Here is a 25,587-nt window from a genome sequence, read left to right as displayed (position 1 = left end):
TTAAGCAAAGCATTACGTGTTCCGCTAACGTTCTGCATTTTTATCACAGCTATATCTGTGGTGTGCATGACAAGTCTTGAAATATCCATATCTCTACAACAGCCATGTAAACCCTGACAATGCCATCTATCGGCACATTTTTTTAACTACCGTATTTGCTGGCATATATGACGCACCCCTTTTTTATACACATTTTTGAAGGATAAAACGTTATCACTGATCATTATAATGAATTTACAGTATTTTAAATATAAAGTAATACAAATTGATAATTTCTGCAAATATCCAATCTATCTGGGAAAGACCATCTTTTAATTTTTTTCGTCAAAATTCAGATACTCATCTCAAGAGCTAACTGGAAAGTCAATAGAAACCTTCTAAATCAGCATCAGAGTCCTCATACAACAAATTGTCCCCTGTACCCTCCAGTGCATTACTAATACCACATTTCTTAAATGATTTAAACACTATCTTTAGTTTCACAGCATCCCAGTTCACAGTTCTTATCATTTTATCAGTCGGGGTGGCCCGAAATGCCTATCTATAGTCTTGTTACCATACGCAATCACACGTACCTTGCATGTTATGTTATAGCAATGCGGACAATGGTTCTTTTAGCTATAACTTGGCAAAAAATGAAAGATAACTGAACAGTAGAAATTTCACACGCTTAAAAGTCGTTCACAAAAACTGGAAAGTTTTCAGCTGTGATTGTCGATATGTGCGCATGCGGGTTCAATGAACTTTATGTAACTAATGTTCCCATACTCTGCAAAAAACAAGACAAAAGATTGTGCAACTCCGAATAGAGGAAATTTTGAGAAATAAATGTAATCGAAAACTGAGTATTGACGTATAAAGACGAATTCCATTGTTCAGACCTATTTTCAAAGACAAAAAGTGCGTCTTATGCGGCGGCAAATATGGTATTTTTCCTTCACTAAACAAAATTCAATTGTTTCACGATGGTTCAGATTCCATTGGTAAAATATCCAGTCATTCTGACTGGTAGTTTTAAAGTTAGAGCAGCGTTTTGATATCGCAACTTTAATTATAATCACCCTGTAATTGTTGAAGATATTGCTAATGAGGATGAAATATTAACTCATCAAGTTCATTATAATTAAATCAAGTTTGAAAAATTGTTAAGACATTTAAACGTTCTCCTACAAAAAATGCAGGTATTGAAATTTTGGTCCGAAATTGCAATACCTAATCACGCCTACCTTACTCCACCCTAACCAGTTTAGCCTCTCTCCTCCTACTATTAGGGCTCCTACTTGTAATCTTGAAATTGGTATGGCTGAAAAAATATACGAGGCAGTTCCTGATGCTCTTAAAATTTTTTTTTTAGAAGTTATAGCTACAAATAACCCTAGCTGTGAGTGGATCCACATTTCTACTGATGACACTGCACGTAAGGAAAATACTGGTGCCGGTTGTACTGTGAAGGATATTTTGCGGAATCCTATTCTGTTGATCTGAATGCCTCTAACTTCGACGCAGAGATTTTTGCCACAGGAAAGGCAATTTTAAATCTTCTTGTACCTGATACTAACTTTAAGCAAGGCAGTTATATTTGCTCACTCCCGAGTGGGCAGTTGTCTCATACACCTACTGATTACTTTCTTGTTGAAGAGACCAAGATAAATGTATCCAATGCAATGGCTTTTGGCTCGGAGCTTGTTTTTCAATGGATCCCCAGCCACTGGAAATGAAAAAGCCCATCTTCTGCCTAAAAATGGCTGTAGGCTGTAAGCTATCCTGGCGCAGCCCTTGTTTGTCATAAAATCTTGTCGATTAGGTGGATGAGGCTGCGCCCTATTTGTACCCTAGCCACATTATGCTATAATGATTTGATATCTGAATGATAAAAATGCCATATTTCTCACTCTCCAATTAACAGTTTAGTTCTGAGGCAAAGAGGAAAGTGGACCAACTTTTAAATATATAAACTCCTTTCAACTGATAAAGTGTGGAATACTCTTGTATTTTCGCCTATCCCAGTGGACATACCCCGTGCATTCTTTACGGCAAATTTTCAACTCTCGACAGGACATTTTATATAAATACCTGCACCGCACTAGTGTAGTTGCTGATGATGTCCGTCCGGTGAAACCATGGACTTTCTTCATTTGACAACTTGTACTGCACTTCATTTTATGATTTTAATTCTGACAACTTTCCAAAGGCTAAATTTTAATGGGGGCTGCCAGAGGTTTCACGGCAGATATCGCTACTGACTGACATAGGGAAGAGCATCTTAGCTGCATTTAAAAAGAGCATAAAAATGTGTTATCATACTTACTTCGACAGTTCCCATCGTAAAAGGTGACGTCATCAAGAGCAAAGTTTCCATCAGTGGTTTCACCTTCAAATTCAATCTGCATTGAAATAGATAATAATAAACTTGTTAGAGAAGATTTCAATTAAATTCATAGTAAATATATAATGTGCACACCATGCGACTGCCTTGTACTGACTATTGAAATTTTACTTTTTAAAATTCCTACTATCAGCTCACACTCAACCAATATCTTGTGCAAATTTTCAATTGTTAATAAAATACTTTCTATTCGTCCACTGAAGTTCAAATACATTTTTTTAAAGTTGTAGTTCATGACACTTGATGTTAATATAATTTTTTCACATATTTAAAATTTTGTTGTATTTTTAAAATATTTCTGTGTTGATCTAAGTAGGAATTGACTTTAGACAATTTTTTTATATTTCTTGTATCCCTGCAATTTCTTTAGACTTATTTCCTCGAATTTCATTAGAAATGCATTTCTGTTACAATCAATCACTTCGCAGCAATGCAAAAGTACATAAACACTTCAAACATCTTCATTCGAAATTGTTAAATACAGAAAAATCTAAAATACCAAATACAGTAAACAACCCAAACAAAGTGAATTTATTGGTTAGCAAGTGTGAAGTGACGCCACTAAGAAAAATCACTCTTCCAAAACTAGAATTATTCGGCGCTTTGCTTGCCGCTCAGTTAGCAAGCAAAGTCAAGGAAATGGTGCATTTAAAAAAAGGCGCTCCTTGGTGTTTTTTGGACGGATTCAAAAATCACTCTGTTGGATTAAGAGGACAACAAAATGATAGAAATCATTTGCTGCCAACAGAGTTAACGAAATACAGGGTTTAAGTGATACCAGTGCCCTGGGAAAGAAAATCTCACAGATCTCAGCAGGAGAGTTGGTGCTGACATTTTATTGAATAGGTAACATTTGGTGGCATGGCCCAGTTTCTGAGAGAAAAGACTGATGTTTCTATAGACAATAATGACATTCTAATTTTTTTAGATGATTTTTTTGATGAACTAAAGAAAGCCAGTGATCCTAATGATTATTCTCCTACTGTCTTTATTGTTTTTAATCATAGTTCTATAGCTGATATTCTTTCCTTGAGTAATAATTAACTCTATTGTTCATGTTATGTATTTATATTTATCAATAATGTTAAAACTAATGAAAAGCTTACCTGAAAAAAAGGGAAACATTTTAAGATCTACGCAAGTACAAAAGTACGAGTTATTTTCATAATGAAAGGGAAAAACTGTTCCTGATCAGAATTTTCTTTAATTTCTAAAGACAACATTTTAAGTCAAAATACACAAAGTAATACATATAAGATGTACAGCATTTATTTCATAATAATTTGCACTATTCAGCAGCAAAGTCCTCCTTATAAAACAGAGGTATCCTGCATAATTTTCACCTATTTTAATTTCAAACTAACCTTAAAAAAGTCTGGATTGCTCATTGTTTTTGAGAAATGATTTGTTTTCTATAGAGAAAGCAGTTTTTAAGCAGAAAAGGCACTAACGTGAAGCAAACTGTGTATCTGTTGAATACGAATACTGTTGCATTGCTTTAAATTTATCTTTTACAGAATGGCAATGAAAATATTGTTTACTTTAAATATGAATCTCTTAATTCTGAGGATAAATTTGATCATTTATTTCAATGCATGAAACCGAACTCGCCAGCTTATTAGAAGATTTTGCTCTCTAAAGAGAATTATGGAAAAGCTATTGAGCTTTTTAAATCTTATTTGGCAAGGAAGAGTTTTTAATTGAATATTACATATGTGAAATCAAGTGTATCCGAGTTAAAATGACATGCAAATAGCTATTATTGCAGGAGTTAAAGCAACAAGAATTAGCACAATATTTATAAATTCACAGGACTAGTTTTGAAGGTTTAATATAGAAACTCCTTCTTCAACTGCAGAAGTGCAAATGATGAAGAAAAAAGCAGTAATAAGATTAGGCAATAAGAATGATAAGAAGGATGTCAAGCTGCTGGCACCCTCTACTGATGATGAAAAATGAAAACAGCTGTCAAATAATTTCATTAGAAACTGAGGGTAAAGACAAGACGGATTGGAACTGGGATTGCTAACTAGAACTGAAAGATTTATATCAAAGTGAAATGCCTTTAGAGAATCTAATTTAAATAATCTTAAATAAAATTATTAATAATTAATCTTAAAATAATTTAATAACTTAAAATTTTAGAATATTGCACATGTTTATGGAGCTCAGTAATAATCATATCAATACATAATATAGTATAGAATACTGTTATTTATGCTGCATTGTTATGAAGAATATTTTATGTAAAGAAGCTGTAAGAAAATTGAAGCACATATGCTTCAATTCAAGGACTAGGAAGGAAGAGGGTACTGAAGGATGATTGCTACATGGGGGGCTGGTTGGGCAAAGCACTCAAGAGCTATCTGCCCAAGATAGAAGAGATGCCTTCTTCCCTTTGTGGAGGGCTTTTTATGGAACACTGGTTCATATACACATTATACATGGGAAAAACTACAAAAACACCCATGCAGCCATGCCCCATCTTCAACGGAATTTGAACTCAAGACCAATTTACCAGTGTTCAGCATTACTTGGCTGCTAGTGGACCCCTACACTGGGGGAAGAGGAAGTTGGAATCATGAGTCTTTCACTAATCAAGCATGTCTGAGACATAGTAGGCCGCCAGATTCGGGCACCACAAAATATCGCAGATCTGGAGTGACAACTGATGAATGCCTGGCAAAATGTGTCGCTGGATGACATTAGGAATCTCTACCACTCCTTGCCTCAACGAATTCAAGCATGCGTTGCCACCAGGGGCGGTTCGACCAACTACAGTCAAAAGTCGTTAATCCGGACTCGTCGGGACTTCGGCGATTCCGGATTATAGATCACCAATTTAAATCTGGTAAAATGGCATGCAGAAATTATAAAATTAAAAATATGAAACCGTAATTAATGAAATAAAGAACAATTATGATATAAAGGGTATCAAAATTTACAAAATAAAAGCTTAATATTTATTTGTTTACTTTATTCATTTCTTCCAACGCGCGCATGCGTAAAGCATACATTACGCATAGTCGAAATTAGAAAATTGCAACCAGAAAACTATTTGATGTGTACTCGTGATATTTATAATGACAAGGAATTTGATTTAAATCATATCAAAGACGGAATACATCGAGATGAAATACTACATTTAGTACGGAATTATAAGCTGAATAAAATAAAAACATCTGCCCTGAAGATAAGGATGGTGCTAATAGATCAACTTCCAGTTCATTGCGCACCGCGATGTCCCCTCCCCAACCCCCGCAGAGCAGCGTGAAATTGATAAACAGATTTCGGAATGGTTAAGAAACAAAGGTATGCCTTTATCCATTTTTTACAGCAATTCAACTTTTTGTTTCATGGACTTCGAAACATACTTTCTCTTTGTAGATCCTTTACATATTAGTAAATATATATTGGAAATTCTATTTGACATAATCGAAAGTTCAAGCTTACTTTTATAAAATTGCTCTAACAGTCTGCAAAAAATAATAAGCCGTATCCAATTTGAAGATTAAGGAACAATGCAATCTGCAACATTAACTGAATTAGATCATTTTAGCTTAGCTTATACCGTCCGTTATACATTAAACGTGCATGCGTAAACGTATTATGCGCATGCGCACACGCATATTCGCAGCCGTAAAGGTCTTACGCGCACGTGTAAACGCGATGCATGCGCAGAAAGTTTGTAACTTTGAGGTCCGGATTATAGATTATTCCAGATTATGGCTCTCCGAATTAACGACTTTTGACTGTACTATAGAATTTGAACATTCAGTGGGTGACTGTGAGCCATGAACAGGTACTATGACCTTAATTTTTTCATTATTTTATTATCTATGTATGAGCTATATGCATATTCAATTTCATCAAAAACAACCACTTCCTCCATGGTGCTTTGATTTTTTTTGCGAAAGAGAGTATTTCAGAGTATGAATTACCATTGACTTGTGCTTTGCACTACAGTGTCTGATGGGATTTCTGCACAAACTACTAGAATCTTATCCAAGTGTGTCAAGGTTGCATGGTTAACAACAATACGCTTCATTTTTTACTGTGCCTCATACAAAAAAATCAAGCAGCGTAAGGTGTGAAGAGCATACACGGAACTCAACTGGTTCCCTGCACCCTATCAAAATGTCCTAGTACATTTTGATCCAGGTATGCTATGTAGAGGAGAGGTGTCATCTTGCTGGTAATACCCTATCATTACCACATATTGCAAGAATGGCAAGGAAAATGGAATCACCAAGCAATGTTAAATACTCTTCTCCAGTTACAGTACCTTCAAAACAGAAAGACCCTATGATACCTTAGGAGACAAACCACACCAGGAAAATTCACGGCTTTTCAACAGTAATGTGGAGATTATTTTCAATCCATTACACACAATTATGCGTAGTGACATTTCCATTAAGTTTAAATTGTGCCTCATTTGACTAAGCAATGCTATCCATAAACCCCGAATCGCGTTTAAGCACCTTCTGATCTCGTTCACAAAGCTGTACCCAGCGATTAGGGTTATCATCACTTAGCTGTTGCCCCAGCCTTGGAATGTACCCTAAACTTGCCCTTTTTCAAAATGTATATCACACTACTAGCACTTACACCACTCTCATGCAAGCCTTGCTTGACGATTGGTTTTGGTGAATGTTGAAACAGTTCCAGCACCACAAATGAAGATTCATCACTTGTAGCCATACAAGGTTGGCTTGATTAGCTTTTATGCACATCACACATTGTTCCACGGACCTTAGATTTTTCTTGTACACATGTAATTATTACTCTTGAAAGCGGATTAGTCCCACACTCACACCTCCACTCTCTCTGAACTACAGCAATATTTTCAAACTTTCACTACCACTTAATAACCTGCATCTGCTCTTGAAAGCTCAAACATATGTCTGCTATGTTGATGTTACTTCACTTGACACTAACTGGATTGTACAGCTAGATCAATGACTGCTGTTACCTACTGAGGAAACATAACATTACGTTTTCTTAGAAATTTAATTTTGTAGGTAGGAAAATAAATTTTCTATGACAGTTCAAAGTATGTATACATTTTTCTGATGCACACTGCACATTACATTTAGAAGTTCACCTTGGATATTGCAGAATCTTAGCAGAAATTTTACTTTATTTCCATTTTAAATTTTGCTCGTGAGGATAAAAGACTTACCTTATTTTCATTCCCTGGATCTCTATACAACATTTTTTCAACTTCTCCATTTTGGGCACTTTTGACATAGACAGGAACAGCTTGGTTGGTCAGTTTCTAAATAATAATTTTGATTAATTTCAGAACTTATAAAATATTCAGATTATTCAATTAAAGAGTAAAGGAAAAAGATATACAGAAATATTAAAATCAATCAACATAAAAACATTACCGAGATTTTAATTATAAATCTAAATCACTAAAATTTAAATATAAGGCTTACTTGATTTTCAGAAATGTAAAACATAAATAAGTGCCAACCACCTGCATACAATGACAGGCACAAAGTTTAAAACACCTAGCATGGAAGTATTTTTTAAGAAATGACTCAGTCATTATTTTTAAATAATAAAACTTTTTATTCCTTACCACAAATTATTGAATGCAAATATCAGGGGGGGGGATAACTGCAGCCAAGAAATTTTTTCAACACTTGAATGTACAAACATTCACTTCAATGGAAGCATTAGTAGAATGCCTGTCTTACATGTACATCACAGACAGTCCATTATATCATACTGAATAGCTTGTATTATCCAGAAATGCTGACCTTACAGAAACACTTAAATAATGCAGAAAAATGGAGTTGGAGGATAAAACATTTTCCAAAAAGGTTGTGGTTTGATGAAAATTTTTCTCTGATCAAAGAAACACAAGTATTTGCATTCGAGCACACTTTTTACAAAATGCAGCATCACACTAAATAGTCAAAAGATGCTTTAATTTCTATTTGCATGAGATCACCTGTGTATGCTGCCCCACAAGATATTACTTCACATATGTCTTTTATAAAGAATATACTAACATCCTCTAACAACAAAATTCAGTTGTTGCAAGTTTTATACATGTGATATGATTCTTCCACAAACGTTTTTGAAAGAGTTATACATTTCATATTATGGTGGTATAACTACGAGGGTATACTTTGAGCTTACATTACTGCAGTGGCTCTCAAGTTTTTTTGCCCCATGCAACTCCAAAACTGAAAAATGCATATACATCTACTTAAATTTAGATTATTTTTAATGTTCTTTTAATTAAACCAAAAGTATAGAAAATGTTGATAAAACTTGAATAAGAGTAATTTTTTATATACATAAACTAAAACAAGTTAAAGAGTAAATGGCTGACCACATCCCACACATGAGCCATGAAAATTTTTCCCCCCAAGGGGAAATTTCAACCTAGCTGAGAACCCCTGTGTTATTGGGTATATATATTTCAGCCCATTCCATACATGTCATATATATACATTTTAGGGAAGAAGCATCATAAGTAGAACTTGATGATAGAATTATTTTATTTATTAACAAGTACATAAAACTTGTTAATAAATAAAATAATATGTTAGAATATGGATACATATTAGCTTCAATCATTAAAACATTTGTATAAAAATAAATATGTTGAAATACCAGGAACATTAAACTGCAGTTCTGACAAGATCTTCTCTCGGAATATCTTTCGCTAGTCAAGTCATGAAGAAAGAAAGACCAATCAAAGAGTACCAATGCAAACATTTATAGTGAACTATAGTTTTACAGTATAAAGCTATATGGCTTGTCATATACCTACATATGCATACCCGCAATGGAAAAACTCATCCTTCAGAACATAACTACAAAAAACAGTGTGGAAATTCTACATGCTGGCTGTAATCTCCTATTCCTAGTAATTGTCTCTATAAGGAGATAAACACTAGTTGTGCATACTTATTACATCTGGACTGAAAGACTTCTCCATTTTGGGCACTTTTGACATAGACAGATGTGTTAAATAGCTAGTGCAGTACATATATCTTACGTTCAATTTCACATACATCCATTTCTATCCATTGACCTATAAGCAAAATACATATTGGCCATCTCAGCCTAGTATAATATCATTATACTAGGCTGAGATGACTCAGATGGTAGTAATATTTAATTTATTATTTAACAACACCTTTTAGCACCTTTAGCTGGCATTTCTTGACACATGGTCCAACAAAAGTATGATTTTTTTAGTATTCTGGATATATCAAGGAAATTCAGAACATGGCTTTTGTAATACTTAATCTAGAGGAATAAAAGTAAACAGGCAATTCAGTTTATTATGAAAAACACATATCATAGATAATTCTAGCTGTGTTACAGTAGTTTTCCCTTCCCTATGTTTCGGAAATCTCCACCAACAGAATTAATATTTTCACTTAATTACATATTAACCTGTCATTTACTATTCTTTGGAATTCAGTTTTTTCACATCTGCAGATACAAAAATCTCCTTACTGACTATAAAGTTCTTAATATTTTAGCTTGTGTTGCAACATACAAATGATAAACATAAAGAGGTCAATATTTAATATATGGTTTGATTTAGTTGATTATGGCAAAGCACACTAGGGCTATCTGTCTAAAGGGATGCCATTGTAGAGAACATTTTAAGGGAAACTGGCTCATATACACGTTACACATGAGGAAAATCATGAAAATGCCCAAGCAGCTAGCATGTTCACCTGTAATCAAACCCAGGTCATACCTGCCACTGTTCAGCGATTTTACCGCTCGCCCATTGGTGGGCACATTTAATATACGAAAAAATTCTGAAGTCTTACATATTAACTGTGTTACTGCAAATGAAATTCCAGTTTGCATAGACACCTACATGGTGTGGTTATTAAATAATGAGATAGATCTCTGTCCATAACATACAGTAATGAACAGCTCACATTAGATGAATTCATTAGAGAGAAGAAAAAGACAGCTGTTGCTTTCACTCAAAATCAATCTGAGAGCAGTAATTGAAAGGACAAGGGTGGAAGCTTCCTCATGTCTGATGCTAAAAAGCAAGCAATGGTACCTTTTGAACCTTTTTTTGTTTCAACCTTTTGAAATTTTAAAGAAAAATTTCCAAAGGAAAGGAAAAGTATGGTAGGCCATTATACATTCAGTATAAAGGTGAAATATGCTGTTTTGTATACATCTAAAAATAAATAAAAATTGATTTTTCTCGAAACTTTTATGTTGGTCATTTAAAAAAAAAATTGGAGTTGGGGGGAGGGTAAAGTAAACAAAAAATAAAATATGGAAGAAAATATGCACATTCAGATTTTATCACCAGCTTTTTTTCCCTTGTAAACCAGTAATTTTATCACTAAGATTTTAAAAACCTCAACAAATTAATTCAAATAACATACACAACTATGTTCACTCCACCTTCTAATATTACAAGAAACATATATATTACTAGAACTTGAAGCTCTTGCTCATTTTTTAAAGTTTTGCATTATTCTTTTGCAAACATGGAAATTAAAACTTTTTTTACAACTATGTAAAACTCAAACTAAATTGGCAAGTTCAATGTTACTTGTAGATTCCTTCAATTTTAGAAAATAATATATACTAAGATACCTGTTAACGAATTTGAATATTCTATTTGCATGACTAACTATAAACTACAAAAATTTGTGTCTCAGATATTTTAGAGGAATATTACTGCAAAATATGTAACTGTAAGATTATACATATTATAACTCTAATACATAACAACAGCTAGTAGAAGTACAGAATAAACAATGTTTAGCTATCTTGTTATAATTATTTCCATTTATCTAACATATAAATGTTATAATTACTATGCAAACTTATTTTTCTGAAGAAATTACCTGTATTGCATCTTTGGTATCTAGGCAAAAATTACAGTCTCCAAAAATAAAGAATGGTACTTTCTCATATTGGTCAGTAGAAAACCTGTAATATATCAGTTTTATAACTTGTAATATATCATTATCTAAAATAGATACTAAGCAAAACAAAACAAAAACAAAAAAGCATTCAAGACAAATTGCAAAATGGCTATGAGATAATATTACAACAACTTTTTTAGTGTAACACAGTCTTAGAAATTTGAAATAATAACATAAAATTGTATAATAAAAAATAATAAAATTAAATGCCTCAGCTATAAATATGAAACTGATCAATTTGTCACAAATTTAAAATAACTATATACACAGTAGCATATTTAAAAGAACAAAATGCATAATCCAACTTGATGTAACCTTCAAATATGAACAAATAAAAATAAACAAACATAAAGGATCATAACACTATGCTCAATAACTAATGCTAATATCAGAAATTATTTTTAAATACTCAAGAAAGAATACTGTTCTCCTTTATTTTCAAAAACTTTTTTTTATAATTATATTCTGTATACAAGGGGGGGGGAACAGCAATGATTGTGTTTATGCAGTCAATATAGAATAAGAACATTCTATTTCCTATATTTTGAATAGCTTGCTCCTTTCATCATTTTTCTATTTTTGTTTATATTTTTTCTATTCTTTTGCAATATCTAAAAACAAAATAAATTACTGGCCCTCATCAAGGGTGGTAAAGTTACAAATAATATTTAATAATTATAAATGAGAGATTAATTAGTCAACAATAAGCATGCTTTATAAAGCCTGCCTGATATGAATGACCATTAAGTTTTTGCAGCTAAATTAAGAAACAGACTTCTTCATGAATTTACCATGCCCCTTGTCAAATACATTTGAAATATCTTTATGTGGATGCACAAACATTTGCGGCATTTCTCTATAATGAACAGTTATTATATACTAAAATAAATTCCAGTACTTACATAGTAAAACTTATGTTTTCCACAAATTGTACAGAAACTTAATGTAAACTTTCTCCATAAAGCGAATTTCTTCAATGCACAGAATTTAATAAGAAAAACTTGTTTTTGAATGATAATGAAACCGTTTCTTGACTTTTTCCCTTCCCTAGCAATTGAAGCCTGATATTATCCCTAAAAGTCATGAATCAATCCCTGAGGTCATGTCACACACCAACTTCACACAATCCATAAATGTGGAGTAATTTGCATTTCCATGGTCTTTTGAATAAATTAGTCACCTTCACTTCACTTCTTAGCATTTAAAAACACACTTTCAAGAAAATTTATTTCAGCAGTATCTCCTACATTTTTATTTGTAATTAAATAAACCTGAACTGTTTCCCTTTTTCTCTTTTTGCTGATTCAAGAAATCTGAAACACTGCCATTCAGAAATTAAAAGGTAATATTTTAATATCATTTGGACTGCATCACTAATAACATTTCCAGATATTTCTATCATTGGAAGAAAGAGAAATATAGTCATAATCATGGGAAAAATTATCGTTTCTTTTTCAAGTGCAGATGTACAATCTAATTCACTAATGGAACTGTATGGTTTTATGTCAGCATCACTTAATCCATGAATGCCTATATCATTTCAATTGCCACAATATCATAGGTTAAATTAATTATGATTAACTTTTTGCTTTTAATTATGCTTTAACAGGTTCAGCATTACTACTATGCCCAAGACATTATTATTTAATTAAAAAGCATTATTATTTAATTAAATACTTATATGCATATCTATGAAGAATCCGAGATTTTCTTCAAATGTAATTAGTCAAACAATTTTTCAGCACGAAATTTTTCATAGTCCTTTCAATTCAGACAAACTTTGATGAGCATCCTTGAACTGAAGGGATTAAGAAGTCCCTTCAATTCAGCTCATTAAAATTTGATTGAATGCAAGGTTTTTTAATCTGCAGATTTTATAGGTGTTATGTCTTATGAAATACTCACCAGCTAACTACCCAAATGAATGAGCTATTTGGCATTCTATAATATTAAGAATATATGATAATTTTCCTCCTGAAAATGATCTTCTGGAAAATCTATTTAAACATTTAAGAATATATTTCAATAGTTAATAACTTCAAACCTCTGAAATAAAACTTTATATATTTGCTTTCCTTACAGTATGGTATTTAGATAAATTAACTATCTTCCTTGTAGAATGTATAAGTTATCTTTTTCATAATATGTTATTCTTAGTCCTAGAATCTTTCAAAAAATATGGGATTATCATATGTGAGGCCAATTAACTTGTAAGGATTTTATGTTTTACTAAAGTTTATTTTATTTTAAAACTTTAGTGTCTTCTCTTATTTTCCACTTCCGGCCAGAATAAACGTGGTTAGTTTTAGTATGCAAATTGAGCTTGCAAACTATTAAGTATTTAAGTTGTGGCTTTTAGCCAAGAAGGAGTTAAGAGAGAGAGAGACTTCTCGCCACCTTATTTCATGCACGCTTTTCAGTCAGTTGCTGTCCACCTTTCAGGCCAGAAATTTAGTCCTCTTGATATTGAAGACATACTGTAGTTTTCCCGCATTCTGTGTATTACATACGTAAAGACCTAAAAGGCCAATCTTAGTGATACTAGTCTTTGTATAGTATTTGAGTTTAGCTCTTATTTAAATTTAGTTAGTTTGAAGTTCTTATTTTTTTAGTTCAGACCACAAGTACTGGTCTTTGTATCCTGAAGTGTGGGAGCAGCTGCAAACCATGAAGAATAAAGGGTAATTAAATCCTTCCCATCTTTGTCATATCTTCTACAATTTCATCGAACATACTTTAAAGTAAACTCACTATTCTTCTCAGGACACCCACATGTTCGCCAAAGTGATTAGACGAAATAGTGGTCCTGATAAACTGAGCACAATTAAAAACCTTCATAGAAATATATTATTTGCCTCAGAGGCTAAAAAGCACAAAATAATGAGAGTTTGATCTGACTTCTTTATTTCTGAACTGGCTGAGTGAGTGAATTTTTATAAATTCCAACACATCAATAAGTGAGTTTTCTTTACAGAGACCTCCAGAGTGGGCAGACAGCCTTGATGAGATAGCCCATAACAAAATAAATGAACTACATTAATATTCTCTTTCTGATGTTAAAAATTTTCATACTGGCTAATTAGAAACATATGCAGTTACAAAGTTCATTCAATGAAGTTTCAAACAGATTTCTATTTTTATGTACACCTATAAATATCTATTTTATACTTTTCATATATACATGCACATATGTTGGGTTCACAGTTTAGACACTAAAGCACAGTACCAGCAAATAATAATATTTAAATGAATCACTAACAGCTCTTATATGAGAATATTTCATCAATCAGAGGCCAAGCAATTAAATCCACTGAATTCTAATAGTTTATACTGGATTTGGCTTCTGGCATACAGGCTGATGTTTTCCATAAATAATGTGAATACATAGCAGTTTTTCTTAGAAAGCATCCCTTCCAAGACAAATAACAAACAATAATTATTGCCACAAACACCTAAGAATCTAATTAGAATATTTCTCAAATATATTGCAAACTGGCATTATCAGAGATGAAATTTATTGATTATTCTTTTCAAAAATACCAAAACCTGCAAGATAACCCAAATATAAAAAAAAGGGGGGAGGCTTTTTATACCCATTACTGTACATAACAAAGTAACTAAATTCAGCAGGCGCAAGAGCTCAGTGAATAACTGCTTTTCAAACTGGAGGTAGAATTTTCTTGCCTCTCTGAAGCAAATCAATTTAGGAATATTTTCTATGCCGCACTCACAGTTCACTTAATCCTAGAAAACAACATAGCTGATTGCTCACTAGAGTGTCAGCAAAACATCCATACTGTACATGATATGGATATAGATAAATAAACAATATATACAAAGTTAAGTTGCAATTGGATATATAACATATCATTGAGTTGCAATTGGATAGTGGATCCTCTCTCACAGCATTGCCCAAAACAAGTCTCTATCATTTGTTAAACAGGTTTTAACTCAATAGTATGTCCAATGAGCTTTGCTTGAAATTTAATCTGCAAGTGAAATATCTTTAAAATGAAAGGTGGTCTTCCTGAAAGATACAATTCAAATTTGAGAATTTGGCCAGAATACATAATTAATGGAAATATAACTGTTTAAAAACTAATGTTTTTGTGTCAACACTGAAAACAAATATTTCTGAAAGAAGGAAATTAGAAGAATGAACAACTGCAGAAAATCCATTTCAGAGAAGTTGCATGTTCAAAGCAAAATATCTGAATGTTCAAACCGTATTTTATTAAAAATTTTCAGGCAGTGTAGCACATCAAGTAGTTAAGCAAATGGGCCTATGTAAACTGAAAAGGGCCAAGATACAACTTTGTGGATGAATGCAAAAGATGATTATTTTTTCACTGAAGGGCTGTATAAATTTACATATGTCACAGAATGTTATATCTTAAATTGAAAACCCAAAGATGTCTCAGCCAAATGATTAAGAATTTATCCAAAGTTCAACAATCAAGTAAAAACATTTATACCATCTAAAATCATTTACAATGTTGATGAAACTAGTCATTTCTTTCTTCTCCAGTTTTTAAAATACCTCACCTCTGAAGACCTTCAGTATCACGGTGAAAATCCCTTCACTATTTTATAATGAGCAAATAAGGAAAAAATAGAAGACTACTCTTAAGAATGTTACAAAAACCAAGATCTTTCACAACTACTGACAATATGCAGCCCAAAAAAGTGAATGACAGCAGACATATTTGTAGAATGTGTCAAAAAAATTGGCAAAGTATTAAAAACTCAAAAATAATTTTTGTGAACTCTTTTTTTTATATTACACTATTTAATTCTTATGATTTAAAAAATGAAATATTTAAACTTATTCTGAAATACGCATAACATTTTAACAAACTTAAAAGTAAGATGATAAAAATGTAATAATATATAAAAAGTCACAATAACAAATTGTTTAAAGACAAGGCAATGAAAAACCGCATAAACAATATATGCATCTCCTCCTAAATTAAAATTCTATTATCATCTTTTTCATTTATATATTCTTCCAAAACGGCTCACTGAAAGACGTACGAATTGTGCTTACTATATTTCCTTTTTTTAAGACATCTAGTTTTTAAATGCATCATGGTGTACACTGGTTCACAAAGCACTCTTTAAAAGGAAATGCAGTTAAAATAAATAAAAAACACTGAAAAATTTATATTAATAAATACTTAAAATTACACAATCCAAATGTATAAAATTTAATTTTTTACATAATTATTTAAAGGAATATAATTCAGTAATATATCTAAAGCAATTCAGTAAAATTTGAAAAGGGAATAAATTTCAACAGTGATTAAAAAATGTAATATATGGCAAAAATATTTCTACGAAAGAAGAACTGAGACTTCGGCAGATTAAGAATGAAAAGAAAAGTGAAATATGTTGCCAAAAACTAGGAAGTTCTCCAAGTGAATTACTCTTGGCACAATGTAAAAAAAGTGAGCAAAACTTAATTCTCAAATTTTTCCTTAAATTTCTGATCACAATTTATAAAATTCGATATTTGAATACATAAGTTGAGTCTTAGAACTGAAATATGGAAAAAAAATTGCCATGCTTTTTCAGAAAAATTCCAATTTTATGTCAGAATAAGTATATTAGAATAACACTCCATATAAATATATCTTATGTTATCAAATATATATCTTATGTTATGCTTTCAAGACATAAAAAATGCAAGCTGAATTTCAGCAACTGGCCGAGTAGAATGGAAGATACAGAATTGCTTCCCCGCCTTCTTTTTTTTCCTTGATTCAGTTATACCTGAAAATGCCCTGCTAAGCTTATAGTTAGACACTCTTTCCATGCATCAGAATCCTTTACATGGAGAAAAGCACTTCCCTCACCCAAGTTTCATGAAAACATGCAATATAGCATGAATATAAATTCTGGACCAAGGCATCTCTAAAATATATGACAGGACATTTCTGTACGAATGACTATAATACTACAATAGAACACACCCTCCCAACACCTAGAACAACTCCCAATATCACTTCAATGTCAGCAATCAAATTTCTCAGAAGCTTTGCACGTAATCTCTACTTCAGCTGAAAATGTTTTAATTTTAGTGAAATTTATTCAGCAAAATTTACTTAAAGCTGATTATTTGCATTTACAGAAAAATATGGTTAAACATTAAATTTAACTTTTTAGAGCAGAAAAACAGACAATTGAAATTTCATAAAACAAATAATTTTCATTTATTTTAATACTATAATATTTAGATAGATGTAATATTAATTTAACAAATATAAACATATAGATACTGTATTTAAAATTTACATATTTATAAACATGGTATATACTTTACACATGCCACTTTCTCAAAAAAGAGGCAATTTTTATACCATTTTCATTGCAATTCGCATGTTAATTTCCTTGGATAGATTACACGTATTAGATGCTTTAACACATAATTTAAGTGCAATTTTGTCTTTGAAACTTTAAACCTTGTGGTTTGGTAAATGATTGAAATGTTTATAACTGCAAGATTTAAAATGCTTGTAAAATGTATGGATTGACAATCATACTGATAATGCTTTTATGAAATACTTGTAAAAACAATGATCTGAACAATGTTTGGTCTTTATGGCCGAAATTCAATTGTTTTAGAATTGTTTCTTTATTATGAGTAACTAAAATGCTTCAATTTAAGATTATCATTACCATAATGTTGCTAATATAATGCCAATACAAGTAACCCTCGTATAACACAGTAGATAGGTTCCTAGAAAATGCCGTGTTGTGTGAAATCATGTTGTACGAGACCCAGAGCCAATATAAAAAGGGGCCAACACACAACAAAGAATATTACATATTTTAATTTAATACAACTTTAGTGTAATAAATTTCTTCTTTGTCATTACTCAGTATAATCAACAGAGAATGTTTTTTCAGTGGAATGAAATCGCTTTCACTTTCATTATTTCTTTCTTCATTTAAAGTTCTGCCATTTTCTTCCATCTTTACAAAATCCGTAATTTTACTTTGCTTACTAGTTCTTACCCGGTCATTTTAAATTTCTCGATATAGGGCTAGACATTAATTTAGAAGTCAAACAACAAAAATCAGTATTATGTTTTCAAATTTTCACAGGACTAGTTTCGATGGTTTTACCAAACCATCATCCTCATTTGCAAAAGTGCAAATGAACAAGATAAGATTATTAGATAAGATGAGATAAGAAAGACTGAACATGAGTTAAGCTACCGGCGACATCTATTGATGAAATGAGAACTAAAACAATTTCTTTAAAGACAATCTAATCTTATCCCTGTTGTATATTGTTATAGGGTTCTTGCAATTTATGAATCGTGTTACAGCGAAACCGTGTTACAGGATGCTGTGTTGAAGAAGGACTACTTGTACTTCTACACTGCTATGTGTCTGATAAATAAATAAAAATAAATAAATAAATAAATAAAAATAAATAAATAAATAAAACATGCTTCCAGCTTTTTAAATTATCTAAAATTTTTCTTCAAATAGTATTCATATTTCTTAACAAGCTGTTTTATACTTATCAGTTATTTTACTCAATGTATGATGTTATAAAATTATCAACTGACACAATATGTTCTATTAACAAGTCTTAGTTCTGCATGCTTCACCTGCCATAGTCTTCAGATTTAGAATTTTCTTCTCTAATAAAAGAAGGCAATCAAAATGCATATTTTATTTCTAAAACAGCAACTAGTCAAAACATTTCCCCAAATTCATATTTGACATTTTAAAGGGTTTAAATGAGCACTGTACTTTACTTAGAAATAATTGCATAATGCAATGATTTTTACAATAGTAGTTACAAGATTAACCCATTTTTCACTGAGAATGAAGAAAAGTAACTTATATTAATATCAGAAACATGAAAGAAGGTGAACTGCATGTCACATTGGGATTTGTTTTCATCTAACCAATGAAGAAAAAGTACACACACTTTTGGAATTCTACAAGATGTTAAAATTATACCATCAGATATCCTACATGAAACAAATCATAGACTTCCTTCAACTTCAAACACAAAAATTCTGTTCATTCCTTGAGCAAATTGGTTAAAAGTCACCTACAATTAATAAAATTAAAAAATATGCATGAAAGATACAAAGGCAGAGACACAACTGAGTGTCAAAATAACACACCCATTCAAAATAATGCTTGCCTGTTGCATCCCTCAGACAACCAAACTGATCCCTTCGCTTGATGTTACAATGAATATATTCACTAAAGAAAGAAAAGTTCAGATTGAGCCGGAGACACAGTAGCAAACAGACAATAATGAATTTCTTTCTACTGAGGTGGCTTAAGCTCTGAAAATTATTACCTGCCAGATATCATTGCATGAAACTATAAAGATAATGCAAGCCACATCATGCAGGTTACGAACTTTTAGCAAGCACCTCTTAGTGGTTAGCATCGAACTGTTCCTAAACCTAGAAGGCTTCTCTGAATCCTGGAAATAATACTGTATGGCTTGTTCAGCACTTTGTGGAGACATCAGTCCATGAATACTCTGCTTTGTCTTATGATTATTTTAACCTTCAACAAGTGGTTAACCTCATCTTCTTTGCAACTGATTAACCTTTTTAACAACAATTCTTCACACAAGGACTCCAAGACAATGAAGCAAGACAAACAGCCCATAGAGATTTCTTAACATGAATTATCATCTGATAATATGTGAAAATACAGATGAGTTCATTTAACTTTTTTACTATGATGAAAAATAATTTTTGCATTTTTGTTGATTTTAACTCTTTATCACGCATTTTCAATAATAATGATTGATTCTCAAATGCCTTTATACAAACAGAGAATGCTTTTGAAAAACCACTCAAGGTTTCAGATGATTTTGGTCACCTCAGAGGTAATGTTTAATACCAGTGTTTGTTAATATTCTCATGCAGTTAGCTGTCTACAAAAGGTGGTCATCACAGGAGAGTTCAGTATATTACAAAGCATTTGGAAAAGGAAAAAAAAAAAAATCTAAAATATACATACCATAAGGTATCTAGAAAAATTAGTAAGTAAAATGAAAAAATATGCTTACTTTTGTAATAAATAACGTAATGCATTTTGCCTAGTTTTACTGTATCTTGACAGAAACTGAAATATAAAAATATTGGTCCAATCATATATCGGATAAGTTTAAAATGAAGTACATTGGTGAATATAAAATAATAGTAATACCAACTGAAAACAAAATAATAGCAATATCAAAAAGAAGTAAACAACAGTAATATCAACAAACAAACAGTTTTTAAAATATGAATCTAATGATTCATATTTTAAAAAGCTTAAATGACAATGAAGCATTACGCTTTCAACATATTAAGCAAAATAAAAAAAAAAAAAAAAAAAAAAAAAAACACTTCAAATGACCAGTCACTTTAGCAAAAGCAAATTCAAACACAGTTTTTTTTTTTTTTTCTGTAAAATTGTTAATTCATAAACTGCAAAAAGCAGACCTAAACATCCACAACAATTTTTTCTAAAGCTTCATTTAAAAAAATATATATTGTTGCGTGCGTACGGGTTCGTTACGAAATGAATGCACAAGTCCGATGAAAAATGAACAAAAATTTATTATTATCACAACAAAAATGCTTAATCTTCTCAAATTATCATGCAGTATTACAATATCTCACAGTAGTTATCTTTTAACTACTCAAATGTCCAATAGAACGTAATTCAAAACAGCTAAAGAACGCTAATCCGCGAATTCGCTACAATCAACAAGAGCAATTTTCTAAACAACAACAAACTAAGCAACTACTACAAACTGAGATGTTTTCCTCCTTTTATAAGATTTTAAAATCACGCGCTAGAATTTTCCAGTACTTCCTTGAAATGAAAAAGAGATATTTATTTATTTAATGCACGCGCTCTTGTATTTTCAATTTTCCGGCTTAGCTTTCTTTTAATATTCGTCACGCGCTGCACTGCGCGAGAAATAAAACCATTTAATTTATAATTAAACTAACATTAGCTTTTTAAATACCAAATTCGTAACACTGCCCCCTTCCCAAGGACTGCACGTCCCGGGCAGTACAATCCCTGGACAGGAAGCTAAACTTACAACTGTGGCATAAACGTTACATTACAATATCAAACAACATAAACAATAAATGCAATAACTAACTTAAACAAATCAAATGCTATCAAATACTAAATACAAAACAAATCAAATACACATTTGAAAACAAAAAGGACCATGGTCTGATACTATTTACAATTATTTACATTATGTACTATGGCCATAGTAATAAGCTAACCTGTCGTAAGAGTTCGAAGACTCACGGATCCGAACCACAACGTCATTCGTGTTCAGCACTGTATATGGACCATCCGAAGGTGACTGTAATTTAGGACTGAGTCCTTTTCGTTGAATCGGGTTCCACAACCTCACCTTGTCTCTTTTCTTGGATCTATGTCCAGTAGCTCTCGTGTTGTATCTCGTCTTCACTTTCTCCGTCGCCAAGTTCACTCGATTTCGTGCGAAACGGGGCATCACTTCAAAACGGGCCTGGACATCTTGGATGTGTTCCTCAGGCGGTGAAGGCGCATCCGTGCGGCGATCAAACAGGCAGTCACAAGGCAGTCGAAGGTCTTGACCGAAGAGCATCTGGGCTGGAGAAGAGCTGGTAGTCTTGCGTTTCTTTTCGACCCTAGTATGATTTCGGCAGCTTCCCGAACTGGATCTTTCGGACAAGGCATCGACATTTCCAGGCGAGGATCCCTTTTGAGGATGGATAGTCATGCCATCAGATGCTGAAAGCAGCTTATTGTTTTTGAAATCTAAGGAAAAATTGTATTTCCTTAAAAAGTCCAATCCGAGTATGCATGGATCTGTAATATCCGCCACATATGCCGTGTGATGGTAGGCGGCACTTCCAAACCTGATGTTTACGTTTAACTTCCCAGTTATGTCGATCTTGTCACCAGACGCAGTCTGAAGGTTAACACAGGATGGCGTCCAAATAAGTTTATCTTTAAACTGTTCAGCTAAATCTTTCCTAATGATGGTAACATTAACTCCTGTGTCAATGATCATACTGCAAGGAACTCCATCGATATTCCCATTGATGGACAGTCCGTTATTGTTGCCACTCACTGTATAAATTTTAAGAGCTTTAAAACAAGGTTTTTCACTATCTGGCAACCTCCGTTCCTCGATATGGTCACTAATTTGTTTACTGCGTTGTTGCTGGGAAATGGTCTTATTTTCCGTACCTCGGGGTGTTCTGCAGTTTCTTCGTATGTGGCCTTCAACTCCGCAGTTCGAGCACTTTAGAATTAGTTTCTTTTCACTTCTGTTCCGTCTCAAGCCACTGACTTGTCTGGTAAAATCATTTGCTTTATATTCCGTACCCTGGGGTGTTCTGCAATTCCGTCTTAGGTGACCTTCACTACCACATCTCCAACACCTTAGAGCCACTTTCTTCTCGCTCCTACTCCGTATCAAATCTTCGACTTGTCTGGCTAAATCATCTAAACGAGCCATCAGTTGATCCACTGGCTCATGGACTCGCACAGCTCTAACTGGGTAGCGATCTCTACTAGTTGCTTGCTGGGCTGCCTCGAACTTCATGGCGAACAGAGTGCTTTTTATGTCCTTTACATCTGCCATTCGAAGAGCTTTCTGTATTTCAGTATCTCGGATGCGGTCGATAAAGTATTGTAAGGACAGGATTTCCCTTGTTTCTGTCGGGCATTCCGAAAAGGCGAGATGGGACAGCCTTTCAACATCCGCGGCGAGTTCCTGGAGTGATTCGGTGGGCTTCTGTTAGTGGGATTTTAATTGAAGCCTGCTGTAGTCTTTTAAACATTTCTTGCCAAAGCGCAGCTCCGATGCGCCGGATAGAGCTTCGAAGTCAAGTCTTTGGTTTTCAGGATGCGTCTGCAGGATATCCGCTGCGTCTGCTCTCAGCGAAGCGGCGAGATGACAGGCCTTAGTTTGGGAATCCCATTCATTCGCCTCCGCCACTATAGAAAATTGTGTTTTATACACTTGCCAGGAGGTCTTCCCATCATAAGTGGATAACTTCAGAGAGGGACGAGCAGGCATGGGTAAAAATTTAAAACCATCACTATTGTTCCCTGCCATCGCTACGAATTTCTTTAAAGTATCCATTTCTTTGGCAACTGCAGAAACTCTCTCATCAATTTGTTGTTCGATTTGGTGTTGGACGGCACAAACTCTTCCTTCAATTCGTTCCTCCACAGCAGAAACTCTCCCTTCTATATGTTCTTTTACAGAAGAAACTCTTTCTTCTATTTCTTCTTTCACCGAAGAAACTCTTTCTTCAATTAGTCCAACTTTATTTTCAACTGTGTCAATTCTGCCTTCCATAGCTTCAAATTTATTTTCTATTATGCAGGTAATCTCTCTTTTCATTTCTTCTTGACCTGCTTCAATCTTAGCTTGAACGGCTTTCATTTCGTCCTTAACAGATTCCTGGCCCAATTTCATTTCTTCCTTAACGGAATTGACGGCCCCTTCCATCTTTCCTTGGCTAGATTTCATCTCTTCTTTCATTTCTTCTTTAAACGAGGCAAAGGCTGTTATCAATTGCCTTAACTGCTCTTCCATCGCTCTTGTTATTGGCATTCAAATCCCACTTCTAACACCAAAAATTGTTGCGTGCATACAGGTTCGTTATGAAATGAATGCACAAGTCCGATGAAAAATGAACAAAAATTTATTATTATCACAACAAAAATGCTTAATCTTCTCAAATTATCATGCAGTATTACAATATCTCACAGTAGTTATCTTTTAACTACTCAAATGTCCAATAGAACGTAATTCAAAACAGCTAAAGAACGCTAATCCGCGAATTCGCTACAATCAACAAGAGCAGTTTTCTAAACAACAACAAACTAAGCAACTACTACAAACTGAGATGTTTTCCTCCTTTTATAAGATTTTAAAATCACGCGCTAGAATTTTCCAGTACTTCCTCAAAATGAAAAAGAGATATTTATTTATTTAATGCACGCGCTCTTGTATTTTCAATTTTCCGGCTTAGCTTTCTTTTAATATTCGTCACGCGCTGCACTGCGCGAGAAATAAAACCATTTAATTTATAATTAAACTAACATTAGCTTTTTAAATACCAAATTCGTAACAATATTTTCATATTAATAATAAATACTAAAAATAAATTTCAGAAATCAGCAAAGATAAAACTGCCTCTAATATAATCCTTGGACGATATAAAAGTAAAAACAGCCACAGAATAAATACATTAATAGATGCCAGTTTTCAGTTATCAAAACATATCTAAATTTACTGAAACTTTAAGCATTGCAACAGAAATCTAATATAAACATACATTATTAGTTTATAAAATTTAAAAGTTAATTTGCCAACCACTGCTTCAAAAACTATTTTGCTGCAACACCTTTCAAGGTACTTAAAGAGTAGAAACTTTTTAATGCATGTTATAATCTCTTTCAGACATTATATGCAGTAATGAAAATCCTGTTCACTAGCAAAAAAATAATTTTAATACACTAAGTTTTCAGTAACTATATGCAATACAGCAAACTTAGCAATATTGATAGCATAGAATGCTGATCAATATTGAAAAAAAAAAACAAACTTGGCAGTTGAGGCAAATAAATATTCATCTTTATTTCAATTGACATTTACAGCCACAATTCACTTGGCACTCTAGTCATGCCTATTAAAAAATATTTACCTTTCTGATACTGTAGTAGGAATAGAGCAGCAAGGCAGTGTCTTAGCAAGAACAGAGGGATATGCAAAAGAGCATAGCTATTCAATATGAAAGTTCACTAAGAGAAAGATTTATTCTCAAAATTTTAAGTTCAAGTTCTGAATTAGTTACATCTTCAATGTTATGTAAGTCATATTATATGGACTGATCTAGACAGAACACAGTCCAGAAACAGTTAACAATATTTTTAGAACAGAGAGGGAAATGACCAAATTAAATATAAACTGGCTATTGCTAATTTAACTGGCTAATTTAATTAACTGGCTATTGCTAATTTAAATTGTAATTTTAATTCGCATATACTTTATCTTCCATATATGCATTTCCTACCTTTAGGGTTAATCAAATAAGGAAAAACAAGAAATGTTTCATGATAAGATGATACAGTTGGTAAAATCCAAATTTTTTTTTGTTAACATAGTATGCTGCTAGAAATTTGCTTGTATCGAATGGAAAGAGAGTGACAGTGCGCTTTTACTCTGCATCAGATAAAAGAATG

General features: G+C 32.7%; 1 protein-coding gene and 1 long non-coding RNA gene across 4 annotated transcripts in view; one reads left to right on the top strand and one right to left on the bottom strand.

Annotated features, from left to right (window-relative positions):
- LOC146997000 (uncharacterized) overlaps nt 1-2,588 on the top strand; it is a 28,347-nt gene extending 25,759 nt beyond the window's left edge. Inside the window, exon 2 of the long non-coding RNA XR_015041049.1 lies at nt 1,355-2,588. This is a non-coding gene — a long non-coding RNA (uncharacterized LOC146997000). The remainder of the gene's footprint in view (nt 1-1,354) is intronic.
- Nucleotides 1-23,114, bottom strand: part of LOC118203841 (uncharacterized) — a 29,173-nt gene extending 6,059 nt beyond the window's left edge. Inside the window, exons 1-5 of one of the 3 annotated variants that reach the window (XM_085816408.1) lie at nt 21,618-23,039; nt 20,344-20,448; nt 11,254-11,338; nt 7,569-7,664; nt 2,309-2,384 (exon numbers count right to left, since the gene is read on the bottom strand). In XM_085816408.1, coding sequence (XP_085672534.1) covers nt 2,309-2,384; nt 7,569-7,664; nt 11,254-11,338; nt 20,344-20,448; nt 21,618-22,972 — 1,717 coding nt within the window. In that variant the 5' untranslated portion in view covers nt 22,973-23,039. Of the gene's footprint in view, nt 1-2,308; nt 2,385-7,568; nt 7,665-11,253; nt 11,339-20,343; nt 20,449-21,617 lie in introns of all 3 variants that reach the window. The other 2 variants (XR_015041048.1, XM_085816409.1) reach the window with 2 other exon arrangements.
- Nucleotides 23,115-25,587: the final 2,473 nt, after the last annotated feature.

This window comes from Stegodyphus dumicola, chromosome 5 (assembly GCF_044657685.1).
Source record: "Stegodyphus dumicola isolate Sdum_Otavi_A_Nest chromosome 5, ASM4465768v1".
NCBI lineage: Eukaryota > Metazoa > Arthropoda > Arachnida > Araneae > Eresidae > Stegodyphus > Stegodyphus dumicola.
This window is presented reverse-complemented; position numbering and strand designations above follow the sequence as displayed.